At 43.1% G+C, this 12,660-nt stretch overlaps 1 protein-coding gene across 4 annotated transcripts in view; it reads left to right on the top strand.

Moving 5' to 3' along the window:
• Nucleotides 1-4,222: 4,222 nt before the first annotated feature.
• Nucleotides 4,223-12,660, top strand: part of man1a2 (mannosidase, alpha, class 1A, member 2) — a 147,996-nt gene continuing 139,558 nt past the window's right edge. The window contains exons 1-2 of one of the 4 annotated variants that reach the window (XM_086265801.1): nt 4,223-4,457; nt 5,903-6,413. In XM_086265801.1, the coding sequence (XP_086121927.1) occupies nt 6,100-6,413 (314 nt within the window). In that variant the 5' untranslated portion in view covers nt 4,223-4,457; nt 5,903-6,099. Of the gene's footprint in view, nt 4,458-4,484; nt 4,734-4,800; nt 5,102-5,762; nt 5,784-5,902; nt 6,414-12,660 lie in introns of those variants that run through there. The other 3 variants (XM_086265803.1, XM_086265802.1, XM_086265804.1) reach the window with 3 other exon arrangements.

Here is a 12,660-nt window from a genome sequence, read left to right as displayed (position 1 = left end):
TAGAAATCCTGTCCATAAAAATTATGAACAGAACCGATCAGGGGGCACATACTCCACAAATACAACAACCAGACCATTAATGACTAATTGATGTTGCAATGATACAAAAAAATAAGTTTGTCCTAGTAAGGACTCATAAATAACTACATATAATGAATGCTATGGAAATCTATTTGTTTTGTGTGCCTAAAGAAAAAATATAGATTGATTTATCACCAAATATTGGCACCTATATAAGCTGGGCTTAATATTTTATTAAATACACTTATTTGTTATACTGTATTTGTTTAACTCAAGAAAACAGTGTTTAAATCAACCTTTGATTTTTCCTTAATACATAAATAAATGATTCTCCGTCTCTTGCCAAGAGTGACGAATACAGCATATTAATCTAATCAAAGGAGCTTGCAAAGAAAAGCGTCTGGACTTCTGCCAAACATCAGCACTCTGAGAAGATGCAGCAGTAGATCTCAGAGAATGACTCGGCCTCTGTGTGGAAAGGTTTTAGGAATATTACAAACTACAAGCCTAAAACCCCCCACTCCACTGATGACTTGCTCTTAGCCAACACCCTTAACAACTTCTACTGTCGTTTTGACGAGCCATCAGGCAGCCTTCACACCTCCAACGACCCCAACAATAGAGGCACTTTGGACACTCATTCCCCCACCTCCCCCCCCTCCATAGAGCCATCACCACCTTCAAACTGTTCACCTGCAACACCCGCCCCCTCACCCCACACAAAAGAGGATTTCACACCACCTCCTCCGACCACAACTCTTCATATTCATGAAGCAGATGTGAGGAAGCAGTTTAGGAGTCTGAATGCTCGGAAAGCTCCCGGCCCAGACGGTGTGTCTCCTGCCACCCTCAGACACTGTGCAAACGAGCTGGCCCCAGTGTTTTCTGGCATCTTCAACTCCTCACTGCAGGCATGTCATGTGCCTGCCTGCTTCAAGTCCTCTACCATAATCCCTGTCCCCAAGAAACCTAGGATCACTGGACTAAATGACTACAGACCCGTGGCTCTGACATCTGTGGTCATGAAGTCATTTGAGCGCCTAGTTCTCTCCCATCTCAAGACCCTCACGGCCCCCCTCCTGGACCCCCTGCAGTTTGCATATAGAGCCAACAGGTCTGTTGACGACGCCATCAACATGGCCCTACACTTCATCCTGCAGCATCTGGACTCCCCAGGAACCTACGCCAGGATCCTGTTTGTGGACTTCAGCTCTGCCTTCAACACCATCCTTCCAGACCATCTCCGAGACAAGCTTTCCCAGATGAATGTGCCTGATCCCATCTGCCGGTGGATCACTGACTTCCTGACGGACAGGAAGCAGCACGTGAGGCTGGGAAAGAATGTCTCGGACTCCCGGACCATCAGCACCGGCTCCCCTCAGGGCTGTGTTCTTTCTCCTCTGCTCTTCTCCCTGTACACCAACTGCTGCACCTCCACCCACCAGTCTGTCAAGCTAATCAAGTTCGCAGATGACACCACCGTCATTGGGCTCATCTCGGACGGGGACGAGTCTGCCTACAGGAGAGAGGTTGAACGTCTGGTGTCTTGGTGCAGCCACAACAACCTGGTGCTGAATGCCCAGAAGACAGTGGAGATTATTGTGGACTTCAGGAAGCACACAGCCCCACTCCCCCCCATCATCCTGACTGACACCCCCATCACCTCTGTGGACTCATTCCGCTTCCTGGGTACCACCATCACCCAGGACCTGAAGTGGGAGCCCACCATCACCTCCGTCATCAAGAAAGCCCAGCAGAGGATGTACTTCCTGAGGCAGCTGAAGAAATTCAACCTGCCAACACGGACGATGATGCAGTTCTACACTGCAATCATCGAGTCCATCCTCACCTCCTCCATCACCGTGTGGTACGCTGGAGCCACTATCAGGGACAAACAGAGACTGCAGCGTGTTGTGCGCTCTGCTGAGAAGGTGATTGGCTGCAGACTCCCATCTCTGCAGGACCTGTACACCTCCAGGACACTGCGGCGTGCAGCCCGGATCTCAGCTGACCCTTCTCACCCTGGACACAGTCTGTTTGACCTGCTCCCCTCAGGCAGGAGGCTCCGGTCCATTCGCACCAGAACCTCTCGCCACAAGAACAGTTTCTTCCCCTCTGCTGTTGGACACATGAACAATAACCACATGATTGTCCCCGCCACTAACATATGACCCTACGCTGTGTAACTGCATCATTTCATGTTTGGCACTGATCACCACCTGCACTCATGTATATATCTTTCTACGTAGCACTCATAATTCTTATTCTCATGTATATATCTCATGTATATCTCATGCACATATCTTTCTTTCTACATAGCACTTTAATTCTTATTGTCTGCACTGAAGCACCGCAGCAATTTCCTAATGTTGTAAACCTCAACATCTGGCAATAAACCCATTCTGATTCTGATTCTGATTCTGATTTAAGTTACTTGAAGATGTTTCACCTCTCATCCGAGAAGCTTCTTCAGTTCTAAGGTCAAATGGTGGAGAGTCCCAGATATAAACCTAGTGGGAGTTTCCCCCCACAGAGGGACAAAAGGACCCCCTGATGATCCTCTAATCCACTGAGCCAAGGTGTGAAACTGAGTGTGGGTCCCAATCAGCCAGAGTTTCGGGTGTGTTCATTGTGAAACCTGGCCCCACCTTATCATGCGAATTCCTGAGATCAGATGGCCCAGGATGTGAGTGGGCGTTAAGGCGTCTGGGAAGGGATCTCAAAACTGGATTATAGATGGCAGAGAGTTGGTGTCGTAAACCCCCGCCTCTGTTCAAAGATGGTCGCTCACAGTGGATATAGATGGCTTCTTTCACTCCTCTTTCAAACCATCTGTCCTCTCTGTCCAAAATGTGAACATTGGCATCCTCAAAGAGTGTCCTTTATCCTTAAGATGCAGATGGACTGCTGAGTCTTGTCCTGTGGAGGTGGCTCTTCTGTGTTGTGCCATGCGCTTGTGAAGTGGCTGTTTGGTCTCTCCAATGTAGAGGTCTGGGCATTCCTCGCTGCACTGTACAGCATACACCACATTGTTAAGTCTGTGTTTTGGCGTTTTGTCTTTCGGGTGAACCAGTTTTTGTCTGAGCGTGTTGCTGGGTCTGAAAAGCACCGGGATGTCATGCTTGGAGAAAACTCTCCTGAGTTTTTCTGATACACCGGCTACATAGGGGATGACAGTGTTGTTGTAACAATGTGGTGTATGCTGTACAGTGCAGCGAGGAATGCCCAGACCTCTACATTGGAGAGACCAAACAGCCATTTCACAAGCGCATGGCACAACACAGAAGAGCCACCTCCACAGGACAAGACTCAGCTGTCCATCTGCATCTTAAGGATAAAGGACACTCTTTCGAGGATGCCAATGTTCACATTTTGGACAGAGAGGACAGATGGTTTGAAAGAGGAGTGAAAGAAACCATCTATGTCCACTGTGAGCGACCATCTTTGAACAGAGGCGGGGGTTTACGACACCAACTCTCTGCCATCTATAATCCAGTTTTGAGATCTCTTCCCAGACGCCTTAACGCCCACTCACATCCTGGGCCATCTGATCTCAGGAATTCGCATGATAAGGTGGGGCCAGGTTTCACAATGAACACACCCGAAACTCTGGCTGATTGGGACCCACACCCAGTTTCACACCTTGGCTCAGTGGATTAGAGGATCATCAGGGGTCCTTTTGTCCCTCTGTGGGGGGAAACTCCCACTAGGTTTATATCTGGGACTCTCCACCATTTGACCTTAGAACTGAAGAAGCTTCTCGGATGAGAGGTGAAACGTCTTCAAGTAACTTAAAGAAGTCCAGACGCTTTTCTTTGCAAGCTCCTTTGACTACGATGACCTGGATGACTGAGAACCTTCACAGACATATTAATCTAACACTACAATAGAATCATCACATCTGTGCTGGAAAAGGGTGCATCTCTAATTTAAGTATATCAAACAAATGCTAAAAAAAAATAATTGAGGTGAAGGATTGGACCATAATTTGCACAAATGTAGTATCATGCACGCTGCAGCTGTTTTTCAGTTTTACAGAGGTGAATCATAGGGACGAAGAATCTAGCCCTCTAGCAGGCTGGGGTGTGTGCCATTGTTGGTGTGCCTTTTTTTTACATACAGAACAGTAATTCTGCCCAGCGAAATTGTCAGACGGTCCCTAACTCGGGTAGGCAGAGTAGTTGATGCTGAATCGCCGAGCAGCAGCAGCTCGCACTCAGTCCGTCGCTGCAGTCCAACAGAGCGACCGGTTATCAACATCCTCTCCGCGGAGCTGTAACGCTATGTGGGTCTGAGCTGATGGTCAGCGGTTCAGCCACGGCACGACACCACGGTGTTTCATTTGTGGACATGAGGACACCTGCTACAGCGACTCCTTTCAAAACGTGGACCGGGAATCCCGACAGGCATCGATTTTCGACGAGCATATGAGAAAGGTGGTGATGCAGCAGAGTGGCTTCCACACAAGAGACCGCCTCTGTCAATTCGCAGCCAGCCAGCTAGCTAGTGCTAGCCTTGTAGCCAAATAGCTAGCACCTGGGCAGGCTGAGGGTTTTAAAGCTCTGTCTTTACAACCTCCGGGGTAGCTCAAATGTCAACGGACCGAAACGCGTATGTCGGGCTATTTGTATTTATTGTGTGGGTTTCCCCCTGAGCGTTGACAGGAACTTTATTTTCCTTTTTTCTTTCCATTGCTAGCCAGTATTAGCCGGGTAAGTTAGCGCATTTGCTTGTTAGCTAGCGTTTTGTATTGGCTAATCACCTCACACAGGCTGGCACTGTCACAGAATGAACTTGGTATTCTGCGTGGAGACGCAGCTCCATACCAACATGATGGAAAAGTACAGGAAAAACAGGGCTCTGTTAACACTGTCTAGCGCCAACCCCGCAGGCTTTAGTACGAATAGCAATGTTTGTCTTTAAAGGGGTACTTGCTTCATTTCCATCCATCCTTTACATTCGCACTTGGAGCAGCTGCTGAGCCGAATGAGACATTTGCCCCACGTCTTCTTTCCACATCTGCCGGCACGAGGGAATAAAACCCTTATCTTTTCCAGTATAGCCCACGGGTGTTTAATAGGTGGGTTGATATTCAGATGTAGTACAGCACAGAAAACAGGCATGCAATGTACTTAGAAAGCGCGGCTTACTCCCTTTTTTTGGCTAGAGTTTGGAACACAACTGTGCATTGTGTGTTACTTTTGTGCTTTTTATCATGATACATGTGTGGTAGCAAGAAATACACCACTGCAATAAGATGAAACTGTAGAAAGAAAGCTGTGCTCACTCTGCGGTGGCACTAAAGCCAGTATGCGTAAAGGACACTTGATCGAACAGATACTACACAAACTCTTGATACCTTAAGCCTCTTGGAAAATCTATCATTTTTCTCATGGCCAAAGGATTAAGTCTTTTGTGTGTGTTTGTGGAAAGAGAAAGAGAGTGAGAGACTATTTTCCAGATGACATGTTGTTAAAATCACCATAGCAAGCCAAAAGGATTGTTTATTACTCTAATATATCAGCTCTTGCTTGATATAAGACATGCCATTTACTTGAGCTGTCACTTTGCTTTTGATTGTAATTCAGAGCTGTTTGGCTCAGTAGAAGCCTGTCAGGGAGAGTGCATGGTGAGAGGATACTAGTGGTTACAAAAGACATGCTGCCAAGGTGGAGAAATGACAACTGAAGGAAAGACTATAAAGGACATCAACTCGTCTATCCTGCCAGTGCATAGAGAGCATTGACTATCTAAAAAAAATGGTAAAAAATGAAGGAAGGAAAAGGCAAGGTTTTTCTACAATGGTGTTTAGTCTGTTAAATATGCTCTCATTTGATTTTTTTTGTCTCCTAACTGAATGCCTCTGTGTACTTTTTTTCAGAACTATCATGGCCATGTTCCTGCTGACAAGTCACCCTGTTACTGAGGGATCTCTGCCTCTTTTGGTTTCTGGACCTACCAAAGCAGGGATGAGATAATAAAGTTAACCAGTCGGTGCATGCCGCTACAGCAACCCGTGGCACCTGTGAAACCCACCTTACCCCATCCCTAGTAAAGTCAATTTCAAACGGTCAAAAGATGACAACGCCGGCTCTACTACCGCTGTCGGGCCGCAGGATACCCACTCTGTCGCCGGGTGCCTCCTCCTTCCCGCACCATAGGGCCACGTTGAGGCTCTCTGAGAAGTTCATCCTCCTCCTCATCCTCAGTGCCTTCATCACCTTATGCTTTGGGGCCTTCTTTTTCCTCCCAGATAATTCCAAGCACAAGCGCTTTGACCTGGGCTTGGAGGATGTGCTTATCCCTCATATTGACACACCCAAGGAGGGCAAGCATGCCTCAGGACAGGTGATCATACATGGACAGGGAGGACACGATGAGCACAGACACAGGTAAGGGCCCACAGATGTATTGTTAAGTGTAGAAAAGAAAGAGCTAGCGTGTCTTCATTTAAATAAGTATATGTATATATATATATATATATATATATATATATATATATTCTGTGTGTATTTGACAGTGAATAAGGAGATCAGAAACAACTGGTTTTCTTACATATTAGTAAGTACTTAGTTTATCTTTGGTTCTTTACATAGCTTATGTCATTCAAACAGGTGTCTTGACACGTTTTTTCAAACAATCTGACGCCTCTGGATGTGTGTTACTGTTTGCCAAGTGATACACGTCAGCACAAATGCTCCTTTCATTTTGTTCCGTATTCCTTTGCACAGCTGAGTGTGCTCTGTGCTCTCTCGCCCTTTGTTTCTCCACTAGGTCTAATGGTTTTAGTTCTTTAACAGCAGGCATTTTATCACCTTGGCCTGAGTTTTGCTGTTTTGTCCCGCAGGCAGACATTGTTGAACTTGATGATCTAGAACACACAGGCTGTTTGAAAAGCCTTAGTGACTGCTTAAACAGGCTTGGAAATTAGTGTCAGCAGTGAGCTACATACTGGTCACTTTGGGCTTCAGTGTTGACATTTATCATTTGTTCTGTCCAGCTATCGTTCTGAGGCGCTTTCTCCCTCCTAAATCAGGGTCAGTGTTTGGTATCTCTAATAGTGTTGTGCCTTTTGGAATGCAGTGCTCTGCACAAGGTTCATGTGCATCTATCAAATGATATCTCAACTGACTCTGGAACACTGACAGAAACATTTACTTTTTTTAAAATCAGTATTTAAATGATAGAAAAGAAACTAAACCTTGTATTTACCTAATTTGTACTGCTGTGTTCATTTCAGAGCAGTGTGAGTGCCTCTGCTGCATTCATTTCTAGTCACGCCAGGTTCTCTCATAATTTCTCTCTGTTACCAGGCTGCAATCTGTGGGTTTCACTGTGTACGTGTACATATGAGGTGGGAAGGGTGGAGTAGAACACGTAGTGCAACACCAGAAGTGAAGATGGAGTTAGTCAGGTTAATGACAAGTGGTTTTCCAAGTGTTTCCCAACAAGTGTTCATCCAACTAACATGGAAAAACACCATAGAACACTAAATGTATGTAGATCTCATGGCAGGCTTGATCTCATGAGAGTACTAGCATTTCTTCTGCTGAGTTCCAGCTAAATTACCCAACAAGCACAGCTGTGATCCTCCTTTACTGAATAACATGCTAAAATGGACAGAAAACACAAGCTAGTGAAAATGCACAGATTCATTTTTAACATGCTGTTTCAAAATTACACTACACCGAACAACTGTCTAACAGTTGTAGGCAGTTTCCACTGCACATGCTGCAACGGTGCATTTTCACTGTTTCAATCAAAGTGGCTACACCGTGCGTAAGATTAGTGTGTAAGAAGTGGGAATATGCTGCGGAGATCTATTTAGCAATCACAAAATCAGACCGGTCTGAGGAATTGACACCAAAATCCAGTTAACAGCCAGTAGATAGTGACAGTTCCACAGTGCTGTGCTGTTTTCAAAAGCTAAAAACACAACAGAACCCATGAAATAAATCCTCAAGTCTTGTTTTCCTGTTAACTAACATAATCTTAAGTAGAACGTGCTCTTCAGGTGTATCTACTAACAAGCTCTGCTACACACATGTTCCACAAACATTACTGTGCTTTCAGTGTAGCCAAAGAACTAACAGTAGTTATTGTCCTTCTATTGGAGTGGTCTTTCGCTGGCATAACTCATTCACGTATGAATCATTCAAGCACATGCATATTATTTTGCAGCCACAAAATATTTATGACATGCACGAGTGCCAAAGGGCAGGTGAGAAGAACAATTTCATAGAAAAGGTCATCTGCAAGCTAGTAACGGACGTCATTAGTTTATCTGAAATCTTGGCAGGGTATTACCAAGCAGTTTCTCCCACAGTTTCAACGTTGCATTTTGCCTCCTTATTCCCTGTGATGCCCGTTCATATTTTCATTCTGAAAGCCTTTCTTTCAATGCTGCCTGCTTGAAATAACGTAATTGCTGTTGTCCAACGACTCAGACAAACAGAACAGGCAGTGCTGGGCTCAAATGGTGCTGCGTATTATCAAGTTTTTTTTGTTTTTTTTAAATGTCGAGGTGGGAAACTTGGAGTTATTCTTGCTTCACCATAAGTGGCAGTCATGTTTTGCTTCAAATACTTCTACTCTACTCGTCACTGAGGTCTTCTCGACTCTACTCCTATATTTCATTTCTGGGCACGTCCAAAACAAAATGGTCCCCAGGATGTTCCTGGGGACTAATTTACAAGTCATTTGAACGAGACAGGAAAAAAAATCAGACTAGTTAACTAGTGTAAAAGGCAGAAGACGCTGGGCGCAATCTAACAGACAAGGATAAACACTGACCTTAGAATAGCTGTGTATGAATTTAGGAGTCATTTGAGACCATTAACGGATTCCTCAACATTCAAATCTTGTTATGAATGTTGGTGAAATGTGCAGCACTTTGTGCCGTGTATATCGCTGGGGCCACACAGTGTCAGATTAGTTTGATAAATGTTTGCTAGCAGCAGTAGCCCCTTTCATGGCAGGCTAGCATCCACGTCTGTGCATAATGTGGTTACAAATTACTTGGACCACTTCAGTGTGGTTATATGCCAGTTTTCTCTCACACAGCCAACATACAAAAGTTCATTTTCTTCATCAATGTACTGCAGAGCTGTGGTGTTTCACGCAGCTGTCATCTTCTTACTTTCAATCTGTTTCATTTCAAGTTCCCTCACAGAGAGCGAGGGGGTCTCAGGCATTTGTCAGGGCTGCAGCACTAGTTGGTCTCAGGTGGCGTTGTAACATCTTTGAACCAACAGGTAACTTAGTAAAACAACAATAATAGATTTAACCGACTAGTATTTCTGGTGCCTACTAGCAAGAGTAGCAGTGTATAAATGTCTTGTTGACCGTGCACATGCCTAGTGTGAACGCAGTTAGTCTTGTGAACTGTGTCACTATAAAGCTGGAACATGGGAGTTTTACATATAATTAAACGTGCGTTACATTTAGGCCTTTCCTAATTTGAACTAGTAGATGGATAGTTCAAATTTCATCACCTTGGAGTATGTTATACATATCAGTATGTTTTAGTAAATCAGAATTTGAAATCTGATGTCTGCTTAAACACTTCCTCACTGGTGTGTCGAACTGGATGAATTTTAAATCAGCTGCGAGCGATTGGTTTTCCAGAGCTACAGAGGAACGTGACGTAGCATCAGACACACACAGCAGTATACTAACTGAGGTTATCGTCATGGGGGATAAACTTAGCTTCTGAGAAAGTCAGATAGAAAAAGAAACTTGACATTCGCAGGAAGAATTATAGCCTTCAAAAAATGGATTGATATGCATTACAAGGGCTCGGCAACATTGCTTTAAACTTCCATGCTGCAGGCTTGAAATAAATCCCATTCAACGTACTCTTCATGTTTTGGGTAAGCTGTTTAAATGAGATTCCAGTAGGTTCAGTGTGCAGTCACAGATGGCAGAAGGCATTTCTTCTTCTTCTTAATGAACTGAATACTTTTTTTTATATTTCTTTATTTTTTTATAGCCTTTTTCAGCTTTGTATTCAGATTCATGGATTTTTAATTGCTTAGTGAGCAACTCCTTGGAATTAATAACATGGCTGTGAGCGGGGGGGAAAAAAGCTACACAGTTATGAGCATCTTCACTGCCGTCCATTTTCAAGGATGTACCAAGGACAGAAAAAATATAAATACGTTGCTTCACATTTGACGGAAATTAAGAGGAGTATATGAAATGTGATTAAAATACAGCCACTGAGATGTCACTGTGTTTTACAGAGGAAGAGTAATCGTAACCTTCCTGTCTGGAAATTAGTTTTATGCAAATTCAAAGTCAGGAATATGTGCTCCGTGTATTTTAACCTTACACAAGCATTCATGTGAGGTGTTTTTATCCTCTCCACCCCTTCTTATAACAGCTTATTGAAATCTGTTCAGTTTGCTTGTTGGTATAGCTGCCTCAGCTGTTCTTAAAGTGGTTATCGTGTGCTCCAGAGGACTCTGGGTTCAAACAGCCTCAGGAAAATGAGGTGTGCTAGCATTTAAAGAGACCCGCAGGAACCCAAACACGCTCATAATAATTTCACCTTTGCTTTATTCGGCCGCAGAAACCCCCACAGAACCAGTTCTTTGTTCACGAGCTCAACCTGTTAATAGTCCTGTAAAGCTTATGAGGGAGAAAAGGTTATTAATCTATGCTGGTATCCAGCCATTGAATTTTTGGAGAAACGAAATGTAACGGGGAAGAGGTATGTGTAGCCTTGCTCACATGGTGCCGGACTGAACATTGAGTGTTGGTTTTTGTAAACACCCAGGAGGAGTTGCGCTGCTTCCAGGGTTTCCCTTGGTTTCTGTGGGCTTATTCAAAAACAAGTTAACTTTTAGTTTACTTGATGTTTTTCGCTTTGGTAGTTACATAGCATGACCAGTAGGTGGGTTTGCAGGTTAAATTGGTTTAACTGGACCCTTATGTGACTGATGAGCAATGACATGCCTGAGTTTATTGTAGAGACATAAGAAGAACTTGTTAAGCTTCTAACATTTTGAAAATAAAAACAGCCCATAATAAAATAACCCACTTAAGAGTTGAAAGTTGCCCTGTTGCTGTAAATACGTGTCACTGAATATAATGCAAGGCATCGTAACCTTCCTGTCTGCAAGGCATTATTTTCTGGTCAAGCGTCTGTATTTTGGCTAGTATGATGCTTCGGTGATTATTTAGCATCTTTCAGCATAATTTTGAGTTTTCTACCTGAACAGTAGAGGGTGTTTCTCTGCTGAGGTTTTCAGATCAGCACTGAAATAGTTGGCTTTTAAAACTGAAGATATTTTAGATCTTCCACCCGTTATCTTATTAAAACTATGCTGAAGACAAGTAACAAGATGCTTAACAGACATTAAAGAATGGAGTTGTTAGATTGGTGGAACATTCAAGGAAGTTCTTTGCATTTCTGTTCTGACTTATACCATGGCTGCTTATTATATTGGCTTATTATATTGATGCCATAATACCTGAGAATTAAATCTTTCGCCTTATGTAAAGATCCTTTTGGTAAATAGACATTTAAAATCAGAATGGATGTTTACAAGTTTAAGTCTTAGGCTTTGCTGTTTGAATGCTCGGCTATAAAGCCCAGTTGAGCTCAACATACTGTGAGGCCAGTAATGATCCTGCCTTGGGTTTGTTCTGTTCTGGCTCAAACAACATAGGACTAGCCAGGTGCAGCACTGTAATCTGTAAAAGGGGCAAGAGGGCATGTTGGCAGAAGCAGTGACATTTTATCAGCTACAGTAGAAATGTAGAAGTCAGAGAAAAATGATCCTTATTCTAACCCTTTATGATCACATATACAGACATCCTGGTTGGTATTTAGTGTTGACTGGATGGATAGTGGTTTTAGGTATTACAAGACAAATTTAAAATGTGTTTGGACTTTAAAGAGGTGGTTGAATAACAAAGCAGACTGAAAATATTGCAGAAGGGATCAAGAAACTGTGATGACATTTTAGATGAAACCATTTATAATGAAAAATAATGAATTGTCATTTTGTGCCTTATTGTTTTGTTGTTGTTGTTGTTGTTGTTTTTTAGTTATTATTATTATTATTATTATTATTATTATTACATATGATCAGTTTAAACCTTATTGGCCATCCCAATCCAACAAATCTATTCATTTATTCTTGGTGTGAGTAATAATATAATTGTGTTGTCCTGGTTTGGACATGAACATTCATACTGGATACTTGCCAGGGTGTCCAGTGGGGTTTGACAGAAATGCCATCTGCCACCAATTTTAACCTCTATTTGGCTGTGGTCTTCTCCTTTTTAGTGAATCTACAGTAAACATTTATGAGGAAAAATGTTTATAATGTGTATCTATATTTTCTTAGAGCAACACATTTTCTTTCAACTGGACAAAAAGGCATCTTTTTATATTATAATGAAGATTTGAATTCTGCCTGGTCCATCCAGGCCTCCTGTAGTTTGGGAATTACCGAAGTCAATACTGCAATAACCTGTCCTCTGAATGATTATTTGCCTTTATTGTCCGGTAAATATCAGATCATCTATCAGTAGCTCCTTCTGTGGTTCAGTGAACCTGCCTCGGCATCCACATGCATTTTGGCACCTTCCTGTCTTTTTCCATAAAGTGTTATATAAAAACTAATA

This window comes from Aulonocara sp. 'chitande type north' Nkhata Bay, linkage group LG16, assembly GCF_057382095.1.
Source record: "Aulonocara sp. 'chitande type north' Nkhata Bay isolate Kocher_YH1m ecotype deep benthic linkage group LG16, A_spYH_male_GT1.1, whole genome shotgun sequence".
In the NCBI taxonomy this organism is placed as follows: domain Eukaryota; kingdom Metazoa; phylum Chordata; class Actinopteri; order Cichliformes; family Cichlidae; genus Aulonocara; species Aulonocara sp. 'chitande type north' Nkhata Bay.
This window is presented reverse-complemented; position numbering and strand designations above follow the sequence as displayed.